This window comes from Pangasianodon hypophthalmus, chromosome 14, assembly GCF_027358585.1.
Source record: "Pangasianodon hypophthalmus isolate fPanHyp1 chromosome 14, fPanHyp1.pri, whole genome shotgun sequence".
NCBI classification, from domain to species: domain Eukaryota; kingdom Metazoa; phylum Chordata; class Actinopteri; order Siluriformes; family Pangasiidae; genus Pangasianodon; species Pangasianodon hypophthalmus.
The window spans coordinates 23,616,718-23,632,895 of NC_069723.1; the positions used below are offsets into that span (position 1 = coordinate 23,616,718).

General features: G+C 39.8%; 2 protein-coding genes across 2 annotated transcripts; both read left to right on the top strand.

Annotated features, from left to right (window-relative positions):
• The first annotated feature begins 619 nt into the window (after nucleotides 1-619).
• LOC113539332 (tripartite motif-containing protein 16-like) lies at nucleotides 620-6,849 on the top strand. The gene is made up of 6 exons (XM_026935038.3): nucleotides 620-1,286; nucleotides 2,856-2,951; nucleotides 3,149-3,382; nucleotides 3,572-3,731; nucleotides 5,828-5,887; nucleotides 6,112-6,849. Exons 1-6 carry the CDS (start codon nucleotides 696-698, stop codon nucleotides 6,636-6,638), a joined length of 1,668 nt encoding a protein of 555 aa, XP_026790839.3. The 5' UTR covers nucleotides 620-695; the 3' UTR covers nucleotides 6,639-6,849.
• A 2,319-nt stretch (nucleotides 6,850-9,168) lies between these two features.
• Nucleotides 9,169-15,940, top strand: LOC128317019 (tripartite motif-containing protein 16-like). Its single transcript, XM_026935016.3, has 5 exons — nucleotides 9,169-9,848; nucleotides 11,690-11,785; nucleotides 11,928-12,161; nucleotides 12,351-12,510; nucleotides 14,871-15,940. The coding sequence occupies exons 1-5, from the start codon at nucleotides 9,258-9,260 to the stop codon at nucleotides 15,431-15,433; spliced, it is 1,644 nt and encodes a 547-aa protein (XP_026790817.3). The 5' UTR covers nucleotides 9,169-9,257; the 3' UTR covers nucleotides 15,434-15,940.
• Nucleotides 15,941-16,178: the final 238 nt, after the last annotated feature.

A 16,178-nucleotide genomic window follows, 5' to 3' on the forward strand; every position in this document is an offset into this window, starting at 1 on the left:
TTCAGGCATGAGTCAACGCCGTGTGGCTAAAATGGCGCCAAGTTAACGGAGTTAAACCATTAAAACCACTGACAAGTGAAGTGAATAACATTGATTATCTTGTTACAGTGGCACCTGTCAAGGGGTGGGATATATTAGGCAGTGAGTGAACAATCAGTTCTCAAAATTGATGTGCTGGAAGCAGAAAAAATGAGCAAGCATAAGGATCCCAAAGCACCGCTTCGTATCATTCTGTGTGTTTTGCCTTTATGACCGCTGATTTCAAAAAATCCAAAATTGTCCTCATTAAACATTTGTTAACTACAAATAAGACAATGTGGAGGCCAAAAAGGAAAACATAGACTGATTTTTCTTTTACCTTTGAAAGACAGGACTTAGCTCTGCTACCCCATTGATACAAGACACCCCTGCATTTTATGCATAAACATTCCAGTAATGATGTAAAAACGCATTCAAATATGCAATATGTAGTCATGAAACAAAGATATTTATAACAAATCAGAATTCAATTTATCTGAATCTTTAAATCACAGGGAAGCTAATTTACACTAAAAATTCTCTATACTTTTCCTTTAAAGCCTCACTGTCACTTTAAATCCACTCCTCACCACAGACAGAACCAGGAAGTTCTTTTCCAAGAAAACAAAACTCTCTCACTTTCTCTCACTCTATTTTTAGTGTTTGAGTGCAGGAAAATGGCAGAAGCCAGTGTTTCAGCAGATCAGGATCAGTTCAGCTGTTCAGTGTGTCTGGATCTCCTGAAGGATCCAGTGACTACTCCTTGTGGCCACAATTTCTGTAAGGTGTGTATTAATGGCTTCTGGGATCAGGAGGGTGTGAAGGGCATCTACAGCTGCCCCCAGTGTAGAGAGACTTTCACTCCAAGGCCTGTTCTACGCAGGAACAACATGCTGGCTGAAGTTGTGGAGAAACTGAAGAAGACTGAACACCAAGCTGCTTCTCCTGCTCACTGTTACGCTGGACCTGGAGATGTGAAGTGTGATTCCTGCATTGGAAGAAAACGAAAAGCTGTTAATTCCTGTCTGGTGTGTCAGGCCTCCTATTGTGAAGATCATCTTCAACCTCACTATCAGTCTCCCGCCTTTAAGAAGCACAAGTTAGTGGAAGCCTGTGCAGAGCGCAAAGAGAAGATCTGCTCTCAACATGACAAACTGATCGAGATCTACTGTCGTACTGACCAAAGCTTCATCTGTTATTTGTGTACGATGGATGAACACAAAGGCCATGATACGGTTTCAACTAAAGCAGAAAGAACTGAAAAACAGGTAAGAACTGGATGCCATTATTCTTTTCCAAATCAAGTTATACAAATTCTGTCTCTAATCTAATTTTGATTTAATTGGTTTTATGCCTGTCATTCACTGCGAAATTATTTTTTATTAAAATCAAAGGGTTGTTGGTAATAAAGTGTTAAACAGGTCAGACCATTCATGGCTTATACAGCCAACGCCCAACAACATTCTTACAGCATTTTACAGCTAAAGTGAACACATGGACATGTTACAGCTCTGTAACAGTGTTATTATGGTGTTGATGTTTATATTATTTTCAGTTTTCATTTGAAATTCTGATTTGTTTTATTTCTTGTAGTTTTTAATACATTTTATTTTAGACATGCTTATATTTACATACATTAAAAATTCACTACATTTTACATTTGGCAGACGCCCTTATCCAGAGTGACTTATATTTATGTCATTTATACAACTGAGCAGTTTAGGGCCTTGCTCAAGGGCCCAGCAGGGGCAAGATTTGAACCCACACCTTTCCAATCTATAGTTCAACATCTTAACCACTGAGCTACCACTGCCCGATACATACTGTACCACTACATACTGTAAGTTTGCAAGACATGTTTAGGGTCTCATTTGCAAGCAAGGACCACACCTAAATGACACATGAAGTGATTGTGTAACAGTGAATGTGACGAGAACTCTGAGAACTTGAGCTGGAGTTCTAGACAGCTTCTATTTTTGTGCAAGGTGTTCCCAAACTTTTTGGGCACATGACTGCAAATGGATGTTGAGAATTTTCCACTCTACATTTTTATAGCTTCTAAGTGGTGCACTAACCTCTGCACTAGATAGACAGGCCCCAAAGAGCTAAAATCGATGTATGCTGTATATTTTTTCTGAGACCCAGTATCTTGGTTTTAGATGAAGTCGATAGAGAAAGGCAGTTAGGTTGCCATTGGTTAGATAGCAACAAAGTGTGAGGGAGACTGAGATGGAGCGTCTTTGATCCTTGGGGGAGAGCATTTTGATGCTTCTAAGAAAAATAACATCTTCAGTCCTTCAGAGAGGGAGAGAACACATCTGCAAAGTTTCAGATGGTAAGAGAGGAAGTATCTGATGCATCAGAGGAGTAGAGAGTGCGTCTGCAATGCTTTAGAGGATGGGGCTGATGTAAGGGGCCACAAGAGAAAGAAAGGGTGAGAGCTTTGAGAGATGGGAAGAGCTATGAGCTTTGAGAGTTGTCTTACAGGGGGTGTCTCAGTGCGATGATGTTATGTAGCTGATATATACTGATAGAGGTCTAGTATTCACCTTTCATGAGTAGAGCAATTCTAGAGAAACTGGTGAGTACTGATGGCTGGAAAACTCTTTATCCAACGCGTTCATTTTCAAATGAGAAAAAGTATAGTATTAAGTGAAGCGTTTGCATGTAGCAGATCTGCACAAAGCCCCATAATGTGAAATCTTCATCTCTAGTGCAGAAAGAGAGAGATGGGGATTTATAGGAAGTTACAGGAAGTTTAACTCTTTAGCTGCAGTTAATATTTACATGCTGAGCTCCTGATTCAGAAATAATGAAATGTATTTATTTGGTCTCAGAATGAGCTAAAAGAGGAGCAGATGAAATCCCAGCAGAGGATCCAGGAGAAGCAGAAGGAGGTCCAGGAGCTGAAACAGACTGTGGACACTATTAAGGTGAGGAATCACAGACAGAAATTCCTACCAACCTAAACCCCCCCCCCCCCCCCCCCCCCCCCCCCCACACACACACACACACACACACACACACACACACAAACATTGACAAAATAGGGTCACAGTAAAAGAAAGATTTGAAATCTAAATGGAGCTCTGTGGGTGTGGGTGTGGGGGGTGTGGGTGTCTCTTAACAGATGCGTTCACAGGCAGCAGTAGATGACAGTGAGAGGATCTTTACTGAGCTGATCAGCTCCATGGAGAAAAAGCGCTCGGAGGTGAAGAAGCTGATTAGAGCTCAGGAGAAAGCTGAACTGAGTCGAGCTGAACGACTCCTGAAGCAACTGGAGCAGGAGATTGCTGATCATAAGAGGAGAGTCACTGAGCTGGAGCAGCTTTCACACACACACGATCACATCCACTTCCTCCAGGTAACACTCACTGTCTGATCTACAGAGGCCGCTGTTCCTCACAAAGTTTCCTCCTAAAAGCTCATTACAGCAACAATAAATGTTCCTGTCTGAGATCACAAGTGTGTCTTTGTGTCTGATTCAGTCTGAGATTCATTCGTTCCTCTCCTACACTTTTCTCCTTCTTTATTATGTGTTTCCTCTCTGTAGAGTTTCCCGTCTCTCTGTGTTCCTCCTGGATGTGAGGACTCACCCAGCACCACTGTCAATCAACATCTCTCATTTGATGGAGTGAAGAAATCTCTCTCAGATCTGAAAAAACGAGTCGAGAAAATCTGTGAGAAGGAATTCAACAAAATCCGTCCACAAGGTAAACAAGCAAACATTTGTTTTCTGTCACAGTAAAGTGAGCCATAAAATTTCATTACAAGAACAAGAAGCAATTCGCAAATTCGAAACTTAAAAAAATTTCGGTTTACAAAATTAAGATAAACAAAGTCAACAGAACTCAGTCACAAATCCACAAACTAATCTTACATTTGTGGAGAAAATCACAGTGTCACCTGTGGCACGTGGTTTTTTTGGGTTTTTTTTTTACAATAGGGGAAGCACAGCTATCTGTAATGTTTTATATATACATATGCACTCTTGTTTAGTTTTGTCAATCTCTCCTTATAAGTATGAGCATCAAAAGACTTTTCTTAAATCAGGTCAACAACATTAGCAGTTTCTGCAGTTTGTGCCAAAGAGCAGTTAAGCTGCTAGCTGAAGAAGGTCATGACAGCTAGCTATACTTTGTAACTAGCTATACAACTGCGAAGTAAAACAACAACAATTTCAGACATTATTGCAAATAATCAAACAGAACCTATTGCTTATAATTTATTTACAATATTTACAAATTACAAAGATAAAATAATACTTTACAGAAATAAATGGATTCACAAAAATATTTTGTAAATATTTGAATTTATCACTGTGAATTTATCCCTAATGAGCAATCCAGTGGCGACAAGGTCACAAGGTTCTGCCCCTTTGAGGGGGCATCAGGGCGGGGCGAGCAAAGAGTGCACAGCCCAATTAATGTGGAGATTTATATTTCTGTGCAAAACCTACCTGCCCACATTGTCATTCACCCCCAGAGAAGCACAGCTTCTGGGCATGGCTCAAAATGACTTGTTAATAGCCTGTTGTCCGATGAGCATTAATCTGTGCTCCCATTAGAACACAGTGTACATGAATCTGCCATAGAAACCCATAAAATCCACTGAATCTATCAAAGTGATTGTGATAAATGAATGACAAGCCAGAAATGGGTGGGTTGTTCCCTTCAGGTTGGGAATGAGATACTGCCTCAAGCAGAGGAGTTTAAGTATCTTAGGGTCTTGTTCACGAGGGTAGAGTGGAGCAAGAGATTGACAGATGAATCGGTGCAGCGCAAGCAGTTATGCGGACATTGTACTGGTCTGTCGTGGTGAAGAGAAAGTTGAGCCAAAAGGCGAAGCTATCACTTTACCAGTCAGTCTTCGTCCCAACCCTACGGTCACGAGCTTTGGGTAGTGACAGAAAGAATGATTTCACAGACACAAGCGGCAGAAACAAGCTTTTTTCGCAGGGTGGCTGGGCTCAGGCTTACAGTGAGCAGCTCGGACATTCAGGGGGAGCTCAAAGTAGAGTCGCTGCTCCTCTGCATCAAAAGGAGCCAGTTGAGGTAGTTCAGGCACCTGACTAGGATGCCTCCTGGATGTCTCCCTGGGGAGGTGCTCCAGGCATGTCCAATGGTCCAAGGAGTAGATGGAGAGATTATATCTCTCGTCTGGCCTGGGAGTGCCTGGGAATCCCTGTGGAGGAGCTGGAGGAGGTGGCTAGGGAGAGGAAGGTCTTGGCATCTCTGCTTAGACTGCTGGCCCCTCATGTCATGTATTCTCTCTCTCACTGTCATGTGCATTTGCTTTGATTTATATCTTGTCTCCACCCCTGTCTTGTGATTGGTGTTGAGCTCTACTGTACGGAGCTGTTACTTGTTTAGTTACTGATTGGTTTTAAGCCCTTGCATAAGTCTCACCCATGTATATGTGCATTTCCAAGGCATGTTTACTTGTCTTTCCCAATTCCTTGTTTCTTGTTTATCTAGTTTGACTTCCTGGTTTTGATTTCTGCCTGTGTGTCTGATAACAATTATGGATATTTATGCAATAATCCTGTCTGCTTGTGACATGACCGATGCCTTGAAATATAATAATGACTAATGATTTTCCCTGAATAAACAGCACATTGATTTTACACACTAAAGTCCTGCTTTGTCAACCCGCACATAACACATAGATAAATTCAAATCTGATAGTCAACCCACTGAGATGGGGATATAGTTGAGGTGTCCATCTGAAACCACCAAGGAATCAGATTTTTCATATGCTTTAAACTGTTTCCATGTTATTTCTCCATTTTGCCTCTGTGTCTCCACAGCTGCAGCAGTTCAGATGATTTTACCCTCAGAACCAAAAAGCAGAGAAGATTTTCTGCAGCGTAAGTGTAAAACACACACACACACACACACACTCACACACACACAGGGTGTGTATTGTTTATCCATTGTTTGACCCATTTTTACCTGATGACTGATGTTGGGTAATGTTTAATATATTTCCTATAGAGCAGCATTAGGAGGATAGAAACACAGACAGGTCTCTCACACACTTATTATAAATCCTGGGATTAACATCTAACCTGTGGACATTTTATTGTTTTAGATTTTTCTTATTTGACTCTGGATCCCAACACGGCATATCGTAAACTCGTTCTGTCTGAGAAGAACAGAGCAATGACATGCAGTGGGACAGATCAACGATACTCTGATCATCCAGAGAGATTTGACTACTGGATTCAGGTGTTGTGTAAGGAGAGTGTGTGTGGACGCTGTTACTGGGAGGTGGAGTGGAGCGGTTTTGGTGTGTACATATCAGTCTCATATAAAGAGATCAGCAGGAAAGGAAAAGGTAATGAGTGTATGTTTGGACGCAACAGTCAGTCCTGGAGTCTGCGCTGTTCTTCTTCCTCTGTCTGCTTCTGGCACAGTGACATTGAGACTGAGCTTCAGGGTCCAGCATCCTCCAGAATAGGAGTGTATGTGGATCACAGTGCAGGAACTCTGTCCTTCTACAGCGTCTCTGACACGATGAGGCTCCTCCACAGAGTCCACACCACATTCACTCAGCCTCTATACGCTGGATTCTGTACATTTTATAACTCAACTGTGAGGTTATGTGATCGAAAATAACATGTTAGGAAAAGTGTTTAGTAAAATTATCAAGTGCTTTTCTCTTAATGCACAATGTAATATGTTTCTAGAAAAAAACAAAATGTTATCAAACAGACCATTTATCTGTATGCATGAGATTTATTATACTGATATGAAACATTTAGAACGTCTCAAAAAATTGTGTTCTGGCTTTGGCAAAGACTGTTTCTTCAGAAATAATAAAACTTACTCAAACTGCTGCATCTTTCTGTGCTTCTGGTGGTCGAAACACTCCCTACTGTGGGCAAAAAAAACCACATTTTTTATTTTATATATTTAACCATTTTCTGGTCAAGATTCTGGTTAAAATACAATGTACTCTGAAACTATACAGACCCCTTCCTCACTAATCTGAAAAAATAATAATAATAATAATACTCATAAATAATACAAAAAACAGTGTAAACTTTACGAGGTTAAAAAAATAAACATTTGCACAAACCCTTTGCTATGACACTTGAAATTGAGTTCATGGTCATTTCCACTGACCATCTTTGAGATGTATCTACTTGACTAAAGTTCTCCTTTAGTAAATTAAGTTGATTGGACATGATTTGGAAAAAAAAAACACCTCTGCTATAAAAAGCCCAGCAGCTGATATGGTGCAGAAGCCCCTCCTCAGTCAAAGATACATGACAGCTCTCTAGGAGTTAAACCCTACCTAAAGGACTCTTAGACCAGGAGAAACAAGATTCTTTGATCTGAAGAAACCAAAATTCAAAATGCATAAATGCCAAGCATTGTACATTTTTGTGCAATGCATAAAATTGTGCAGATTGAAGTAATGATGTATCATTCATGAATGAGTTGGTTCTTTGAATCTGTTTATTGAATCACTCTTTGAAGCTGTGGAGTTGAATCACAGTTCAGAAGGGTTGCTTTGGTGATTGAACCGGCAAGAAATTTTTCAAAATGGGGCAGCATTAATAAGGGCGAATATTACAGCATGTTGTGAAGGTGTTTGGAAGAATTAATTGCAGTAAAAGTGTTTTTTACTTTTTAAAATTGTGAAGTCAAGGTTAAAGTTGACAAAGATTTACTCTAGTAAAGTAGAAAATACTTTACCATCGTGAGTTTTTACTGCATGACCTGACCCTTCAGATTCTCATGACTGCCTCCGCACTCACACTGTCAGCTTAACAACACTCCAGTGACCCATACTGGTTAATACAATTATATCAGTTACTATAATGCAGGCTGGGCATACCAGCTCCATATACTACTACGTATGCAAGTACAGTAATGAAGTATTTTCATGTTTGTTACGACATCCCACTGTTTTAAGGGTGGTTTTTGGTGGTAGGGAGCTTGAACATAATGTTGGATTGTTATTTGGCCTCAGTTGTACTGAAATGATGGCTGTGCTCATTTGTAATGGAATGTGAGAAATACGTTTTATTTTATAGACACCTTAATGAAGCTAGAATATCAGATGATGAACCAAAATGCTGGGTAAGTCACTGAAACCTGGAGCTTTTTTGGTTGGTGTCTGGTTGTTTGCATTCTCATAATAGTTTAACATTAATGATGCATTGTTTCTGTGTTGTTTTATGTAATTTTGGGAAGCTTATTTTGTCCAAAGGAAAAGACAGGACTAGGATGGAAATTAGATCAAACAGAAATGGAAAACCAACACATAAAGCTGATGCCACAGACCTGGGAGCCAAAACCAGCAAAGCTAATGACTGGGTTCTTTTCATTTTCACAAAGATTCTTGATAATTTGACAACCCCTAGGCTCTTTTTATGCCTTCATGGTTTTTTTTTTCCAAAAGGTAACTAGAGAAGGAACAAGGCTATTATCCAAGATCAGAGAATCTCTATACATTCAAAAGATGCCATCAAGCTCTTTCATTTTTTTGCTTTCTCTCATCTCCCCATGCTTAGTTTTGTACATTTATCCCCTCATGCACAATACTCATTCTAAAGTGTAAAGTGGCTTTGACTGTTATTTATATATATATATATATATATATATATATATATATATATATATATATATATAGTGTGGGCCATTAAAGGTGCTGAGAGTGCTGCCTTGAAGCATTTTGTACTGTAAAATATTATGCATACCAGGTAACCTACGTTGTGCTCTTGTGGTGTGTTGCTGACTGTATGCTCCTTTAAATATGTAGTGCTTTTGTGTGTCTGTGCCCAGGGGACCATTGTCTCATAATCCATCCCTGTGAGAGTCATATACATTTAAAAAAACTCAATGTCTTATCAATGAGGTGCTGTCAGTGAGTCAGCTTTATTCACAAACATTCCAGCAATTTTGAAAAAAACATTAAAATATTCAACAAAGATATTTGGAACAAAACTAACTTCAATTAATCTGACTCTTTAAATCACAGCGAAGCTCCTTTACACCAAAAACTCTCTCTTCTGTTGTGTAGCTACAATTTTCCTGAACGCCACTTTAAAGCTTCAACTCCCTCTCTCTTTAAAGCCACACCCACTCACTATCACACTATAACACACAGTGTGGTAATTTCAGAGAAAACGAAACTCAGAATACTGAGTGGTGCTCTCTCTCTCTCTCTCTCTCTCTCTTTCTCTCACACACACACACTCTCTCTCACTGTGTGAGTGCAGGAAAATGGCAGAGGCCAGTATTTCAGTGGATCAGGATCAGTTTATTTGTCCAGTGTGTCTGGATCTCCTGAAGGATCCAGTAGGTACTCCCTGTGGACACTGTTTTTGTAAGGTGTGTATTAATGGCTTCTGGGACCAGGAGGATCTGAAGGGCATCTACAGCTGCCCCCAGTGTAGAGAGACTTTCATTCCAAGGCCTGTTCTACGCAGGAACAACATGCTGGCTGAAGTGGTGGAGAATCTGAAGGAGACTGAACACCAAGCTGTTTCTCCTGCTCACTGTTACGCTGGACCTGGAGATGTGGAGTGTGATTCCTGCATTGGAAGAAAGCACAAAGCTCTCAAGTCCTGTCTGGTGTGTCTGGCCTCCTACTGTGAAGATCATCTTCAACCTCACTATCAGTCTCCTGCCTTTAAGAAGCACAAGTTAGTGGAAGCCTGTGCAGAGCTCCAAGAGAAGATCTGCTCTCAACACGACAAACTGATCGAGATCTACTGTCGTACTGACCAAAGCTTCATCTGTTATCTGTGTACGATGTTTGAGCACAAAGGCCACGATACTGTTGTAGCTGAAGCAGAAAGAAATGAAAAACAAGTAAGAAGTCAATTTATATAAATTTTATTTCTAATTTCTATTTAGTTGATTTGGTTGGATTTCTATGACTTTCATCTGCTGAAAAATGAATTCTTAATTAAGGTCAAGTTGTTGGTAAGGAAGTGTTAAACATGCCAGATCATTCTGTGTACTTTATCCCCCACTTTGGAATGTGTGTGTGTGTGTGTGTGTGTAAATCTTTTGACTTCATGGACAAATCTGGTCTCTTCTGAAAGGTGACCCTTGGTAGTTTGTCCTGATCGATTGTCAGAATTAAACTAAGTGAAACAGAGCAACAAAAGAACTGTTTTAACCACGCTTATCAGCGCGGAAATAAGTTCAGATAGGAAACTGAAACAAAATGACCACTTTCCCATGCGCACACCACAAGCTGAGCGAGCAAAACAACAGAAAAAGCATAGAATTCACAGGAAGAGAAGTTAAGATGAAACAGTGCAAGAGACACACCTTACAGAAGCAAGAGAAAAGCAAACCTGTTCTACCGTCCATGCAAGTGTCTCATGGCGTGCGAGAGAAACCAGAGGACAAAACAGCTGCAGTTTCTGAGTTCTGCCAGAAAATGGAGAGACTGAAGCTAAGCCAAGATGAAGCCAACTTTCTGGACTAGCAGTTCTAAAGCTCACATACCACCACTGAGACTGAGACAATGGAGCATATAAGAGGTTACTGGTAGTAGGGCCTCTGTTTTGGGGAGGATACTTTCAGGATTTGTGAGATATGAGAATAGAGATTGGTGCAAGGCTTTGCACTAGACTGACAGGCCCTTAAGAGCTTTAGGTCAAAATAATGCATGTTACATCGTTTCGAAGACCCCGTATCTTGGTCTGAATAAGACTGTGGTTCTCCTAGCAGAGGAGTTCATGCTGAAGTTGTGATCCGAATGTGTGAGATGAAAGTCCTTAGATGAGGTGTAAAGGGATCCAGTCAAAGACATTCTTGAAGTTAATGACAGTCAAACAGACTTGTAGATTAGAAGAGTGAACACTGAGATTTGAATGTGATTGCCTAGGAATGGCATAAGGGTCAAAAAGGGGGTCTTTCTTATCGACTGTGAAAAATCAATCATCCTTGTATTAGCATGACCCTGTCTATTCAAAGGCAACAAGGATGGCAAAGATGACAGTATGCCTCCCACAGGTTTGAAGGCTTGTCTGACTCAAATATGTGAGTCAAAAAGACAGCCAGTTTTAGAGACAAAAATTCAGGCAAAAGATCAATTGCCTTCTGTAATTGAACCGTGCTGGAGAGGTTCTAGAGGTGACAGTACCGTAACACCCAGTGATTAAGCCTGTGGTGACAGAAGCAAGGTGAAAACTCCTTGGATGGAGCCAGGATGAAGACGTGTCCTCTGAGAGACAGAGGAGGAGGAGAGAACGTGAAACGATGTTTCAGATGCAGAGAGAGAGCATCTGGAATGCTTCAGAGTAGGGATGCATAGATACCAGTACTGTATCACATATCACTGTACACTGTATGTACTGTATCACATATCAGCCTGATAAAATGCTTGTTTCTTCATATTTGTAAAAGATACCTCAACATCAACATCCAATACCAGGTGATACGATGTGATGTAAGGCTTCTTTTTTGACAAAATAACACATAGCATGATTTAGCAATGCCCTCTTGATTGACCTCTTCTTCTTTTGCTTTTTTGGCAACTCTACATCCAGTCAGTTGCATTAACTCCCTCTTCATGACAGTTTGGCAAAAACATTTTAATAATTAGCAAATAATTAATTAATATTTCTTAATATTGATACAATGAACTTTTGATGCAGAAATAATTAATTTTTTTTTTATTTTTTATTTGGTCTAAGAATGAGCTAAAAGAGGAGCAGATGAAATCCCAGCAGAGGATCCAGGAGAAACAGAAGAAGGTGCAGGAGATGAAACAGACTGTGGACACTATTAAGGTGAGGAGTGAGCAGACACACACACACACACACACACACACACAGAAAATATAGACAATATAGGATTACTGGAAGAGAAAGAGTTTATCTTTAAATGGAGCGCCATCTTTGTGTGTGTGTGTGTTTGTCTGTCTCCTAACAGAAGCGTTCACAGGCAGCAGTAGATGACACTGAGAGGATCTTTACTGAGCTGATCAGCTCCATGGAGAAAAGGCGCTCGGAGGTGAAGAAGCTGATCAGAGCTCAGGAGGAAGCTGAACTGAGTCGAGCTGAACGACTCCTGGAGCAACTGGAGCAGGAGATTGCTGATCATAAGAGGAGAGTCACTGAGCTGGAGCAGCTTTCACACACACACAATCACATCCACTTCCTCCAGGTAACACTCACTGTCTGATCTACAGAGGCCGCTGTTCCTCACAAAGTTTCCTCCTAAAAGCTCATTACAGCAACAATAAATGTTCCTGTCTGAGATCACAAGTGTGTCTTTGTGTCTGATTCAGTCTCAGATTCATTCGTTCCTCTCCTACACTTTTCTCCTTCTTTATTATGTGTTTCCTCTCTGTAGAGTTTCCCGTCTCTCTGTGTTTCTCCTGGATGTGAGGACTCACCCAGCATCACTGTCAATCAACATCTCTCATTTGATGGAGTGAGGAAATCTCTCTCAGATCTGAAAAAACGAGTTGAGGAAATATATCAAGAGGAAATTAACAAAATTGTACTACACGGTAAGAGAAGTCGTACTGCTGGAAATATGTATTTGCTCTGAATGTGATAAAGAGAGACGTAAAATATATAACAGAAATAAGAAGTAAGCAGTAACTAAACTGAAACTAAAAAAAACAAATCCACAAACTAATCCTACTTACACAAATGTTTCGAATATTATCTTAGAACTGAGGTTGAACACTAAACTGTAAACAGTAAACTCATCTTACATTCAATACATGCAGGCTGCACAATATTATGACATTTTTGGCCAATAACCTGAGGAATTTGTCTTGTCACATATATGGAATTTGTGTTACACTGTGTCACACTAATAAGTAGACCATCACGCCTACAATAATAAATAAGGGGAGGGAGGAAAGGGGTAAAATCAAAGAAATTGAGCTATAAAGGAGCCATGATGTAAAAGAGCTAAAAAAAAAAAAAAAAAAAAAAAAGAAAGACTGAAGTCTGTGACCCACCAGCCAATTGGATGTAGGACAAACAGCTGAGAAAGTTTTACCTGCAGTATCTTTGGTTTGATGGTGTTAAAAGCAGAGATAATCTAGAAAACATAAAACTCTAGCATAGATCCCTGGACTGTCAAGATGCTGAAGAATGAAGTGCAGGACCAGGTTAACCACATCATCAGCAGACCTGTTGGCCCTCTATGTGAACTGCAGGGAGTCCAACAGGGGGTTTGTGATATCATGAAAATGGGATAAGACCAAGTGTTCAAAGACCTTCGTGACTACACAGGTCAGGGCAACTAGTCTGCAGTTTGGTACTGTAGGATTTGCCTTTTTTTCAGGACTGGGATGTTAAAGCCTGTGGCACCAGTGCAGAGGTCCAGTGATTTATTGAAGATATCTGTAACACAGCATGTTTCAAGGTAGAAAGTGAGATCTGGTCTGGGCCAGGAGCTGTTTTGATTTTGTTTCCTTAAGAGTAGCTGTTAACATCCTGCTCTTTGATTGTGAGACGTGAGGTGAGATGTTGAAGTGCGTGAAAGAACAGTGGTGGTGAAAGAACAGTTGTCAAACCTACCGTAGAACTTGTGAACTCCCAGTCATTCAGGAGAAGGAGTTTGTTCTCACTTTGTAGTCAGTGATTTTTTTGCAGGCCTTTCCACACTGATTTTGGGTCATGAGCAGCAAACTAGCTTTTCAGCTTGTCTGAAAATTTTCTCTTTGTTGCTTTAATCCCTTATTCTAGTGTATATTTGGCCTTTGTTGTTTTGGTTTTCTTTCCTTCTCCATTCTCCACTCATAAATGCAGCCTCTTCACCTAACCAAGGCTGTCTGAGCTCAGCTGAAAACCATGGTGTGTTATCAACGTGTCTCACCCACTGATGTCAAAATTAAGGCATTCAGAATCTTAAAATAAAAAAATTACAAGTCAGAGTTAATTTCAAGATAGAAGTGAAGCATGCAGCAAATACTGTACAGAGAAGTTCTCAATTTTGGGGGCTACATGGGATTATATAGGACTAAACACCATACATAGGAGCAAAATCAATAGTTAAGATACACTATATGGCCAAATGTATATGGAAGCCTGACCATCACTGTTGAGGCTGTAATAGCAGCAAAGGGGGGCCCAACTCAGTGTTAATGCCCATGGTTTTGGAATTGGCACAGATGGGTCATATGATGGTCAGGTGGCCACATATAGATACACACACACACACACACACACACACACACAAGTCAATAATAATAATAATAATAACTCAATGGAAGCTAAGTGGGTCAGTGAGCATGCTGGACCACATGCAGCATTGAGAGACTATGTAACATCAGCTTATATCTGTCAAATGTTGACACTATTTAAAAAAAAGAGATCATTAACATTTCAATGGAATTTAAATGTATGGACTTCTGAATATAAATGGTGGGGCTCTGCTCCACCTGCCCCTAATTGTTCACTCATGAAAAACAATTTTAGATAATAAGTGCATTATTTATACAGTACAGGGACATCATTGCACGAGTGTTGGTAGACACAGAAGCATATTCCTCCTTGCTTGTTTTTACCACGTTGTTCCATGTCTCTGCTTTGCTCTATGTAGCTAAAGTCTGAGTAGATGTAACTTACTGTCTGGGACTATTGCAGAAGGCCATTATGTTGCATAAGTTGGAAAGAAACAGCAGTGGTAGAGGGGTCCAAACATGGTGTGTGTAACATCAGTATTGTGTGTCTAAATGTTACTCTGTTTTACCTGATGAATGATGTTGTGTAATATTTAAAAAATATTTCACATAAAGCATTAGGACAATTGAAACACAGACAGGTGTCTCACACACACTTTTTTTTTGTAAATCCTGTGATTAACATCTAACATGCAGACTGTTTTACTTTTGACTTTTTACTGTCTTAGATTTCTCGTATCTGACTCTGGATCCCAACACAGTACATCGCAAACTCATCCTGTCCGAGAACAACAGAGCAGTGACACACAGGAAGAAAAAACAGAAATACTCTGATCATCCAGAGAGATTTGACCACTGGGTTCAGGTGTTGTGTAAGGAGAGTGTGTGTGGACGCTGTTACTGGGAGGTGGAGTGGAGCGGTGAGGATGTGTACATATCAGTCTCATATAAAGAGATCAGCAGGAAAGGAGGGAGTATCGAGTGTGTGTTTGGACGCAACAGTCAGTCCTGGAGTCTGCGCTGTTCTTCTTCCTCTGTCTCTTTCCGGCACAATGACATTCAGACTGAGCTCCAAGGTCCAGCGTCCTCCAGAATAGGAGTGTTTGTGGATCACAGTGCAGGAACTCTGTCTTTCTACAACATCTCTGACACGATGAGGCTCCTCCACAGAGTCCACACCACATTCACTCAGCCTCTGTACGCTGGGTTCTGGATATGGAGTTACGACTCAACTGTGAGGTTATGCGATCCAAAGTTAAATGTAAATGAAAGTGATGAGGAATCAGATTAAATTCTTCCTAAGCTATGATGACACTTTTGTGTCCCAAAATGAACAAGCCAATGAATAATAATAATAATAATAATAATAATAATAATAATAATTAGTGGTAGTAGTAGTAGTAGAAGATATATTATTATTCGAATATTATTACAGATTGTAGGAATTACATAAATAAGTTCTTAATTGAGAATGTTTGTAGAAAAAAAAATGTTAACAAACAGATTATTTAACTTATTTTCTGTCCTGATAAGTGAGAGTCTTAACTGTCAGAACTGTTTAATAGAAATAACATGACTTAAATGATGTGACATCAAATAAAAGTGGGTTCAGTCATTATCAAACAGGAAGTAGACAAAATGACATACTGCATGCTTTGGCTAGTTTTTTAATAAGGATATAAAATGGTTAAGACTAATATATTCCACATAATTATGATGGATATATACATAGGATGTACTGCTGTAATAAAATAATAATAAAAGTGAGTTAAAATCATGTACATATGTTTATCATTTAATCATTTCCATGGTGTCTCAAATTACCAAATATGATTCAGGTTGATGGGGATGGACTTACAATGCAGTAAGTGAAGAGAGTAAGTGAAGATAAATGGATGTATGAATCACCCTGCAACTAGGCTTAAATGGCGCATTATTGGATTTTTAAATGCTGTTTTTATTAAACATTAATAATCAGGGAATAAGGCAAACTGGGAAATATAGAATGTTACTCAGGCATACTACTGAGTATGCAG

What these genes read in the sequence shown, in the direction of transcription:
- LOC113539332 (XM_026935038.3), top strand. Translation starts at nt 696, where the DNA reads ATGGCAGAAGCCAGTGTTTCAGCAGATCAGGATCAGTTCAGCTGTTCA. An exon ending in CAACAAAATCCGTCCACAAG is followed by an intron (nt 3,732 to 5,827) that starts GTAAACAAGCAA and finishes GTGTCTCCACAG; the next exon opens with CTGCAGCAGTTCAGATGATT. An exon ending in CAGAGAAGATTTTCTGCAGC is followed by an intron (nt 5,888 to 6,111) that starts GTAAGTGTAAAA and finishes TTATTGTTTTAG; the next exon opens with ATTTTTCTTATTTGACTCTG.
- LOC128317019 (XM_026935016.3), top strand. Translation starts at nt 9,258, where the DNA reads ATGGCAGAGGCCAGTATTTCAGTGGATCAGGATCAGTTTATTTGTCCA. An exon ending in CAGAAAGAAATGAAAAACAA is followed by an intron (nt 9,849 to 11,689) that starts GTAAGAAGTCAA and finishes ATTTGGTCTAAG; the next exon opens with AATGAGCTAAAAGAGGAGCA. An exon ending in AGACTGTGGACACTATTAAG is followed by an intron (nt 11,786 to 11,927) that starts GTGAGGAGTGAG and finishes GTCTCCTAACAG; the next exon opens with AAGCGTTCACAGGCAGCAGT.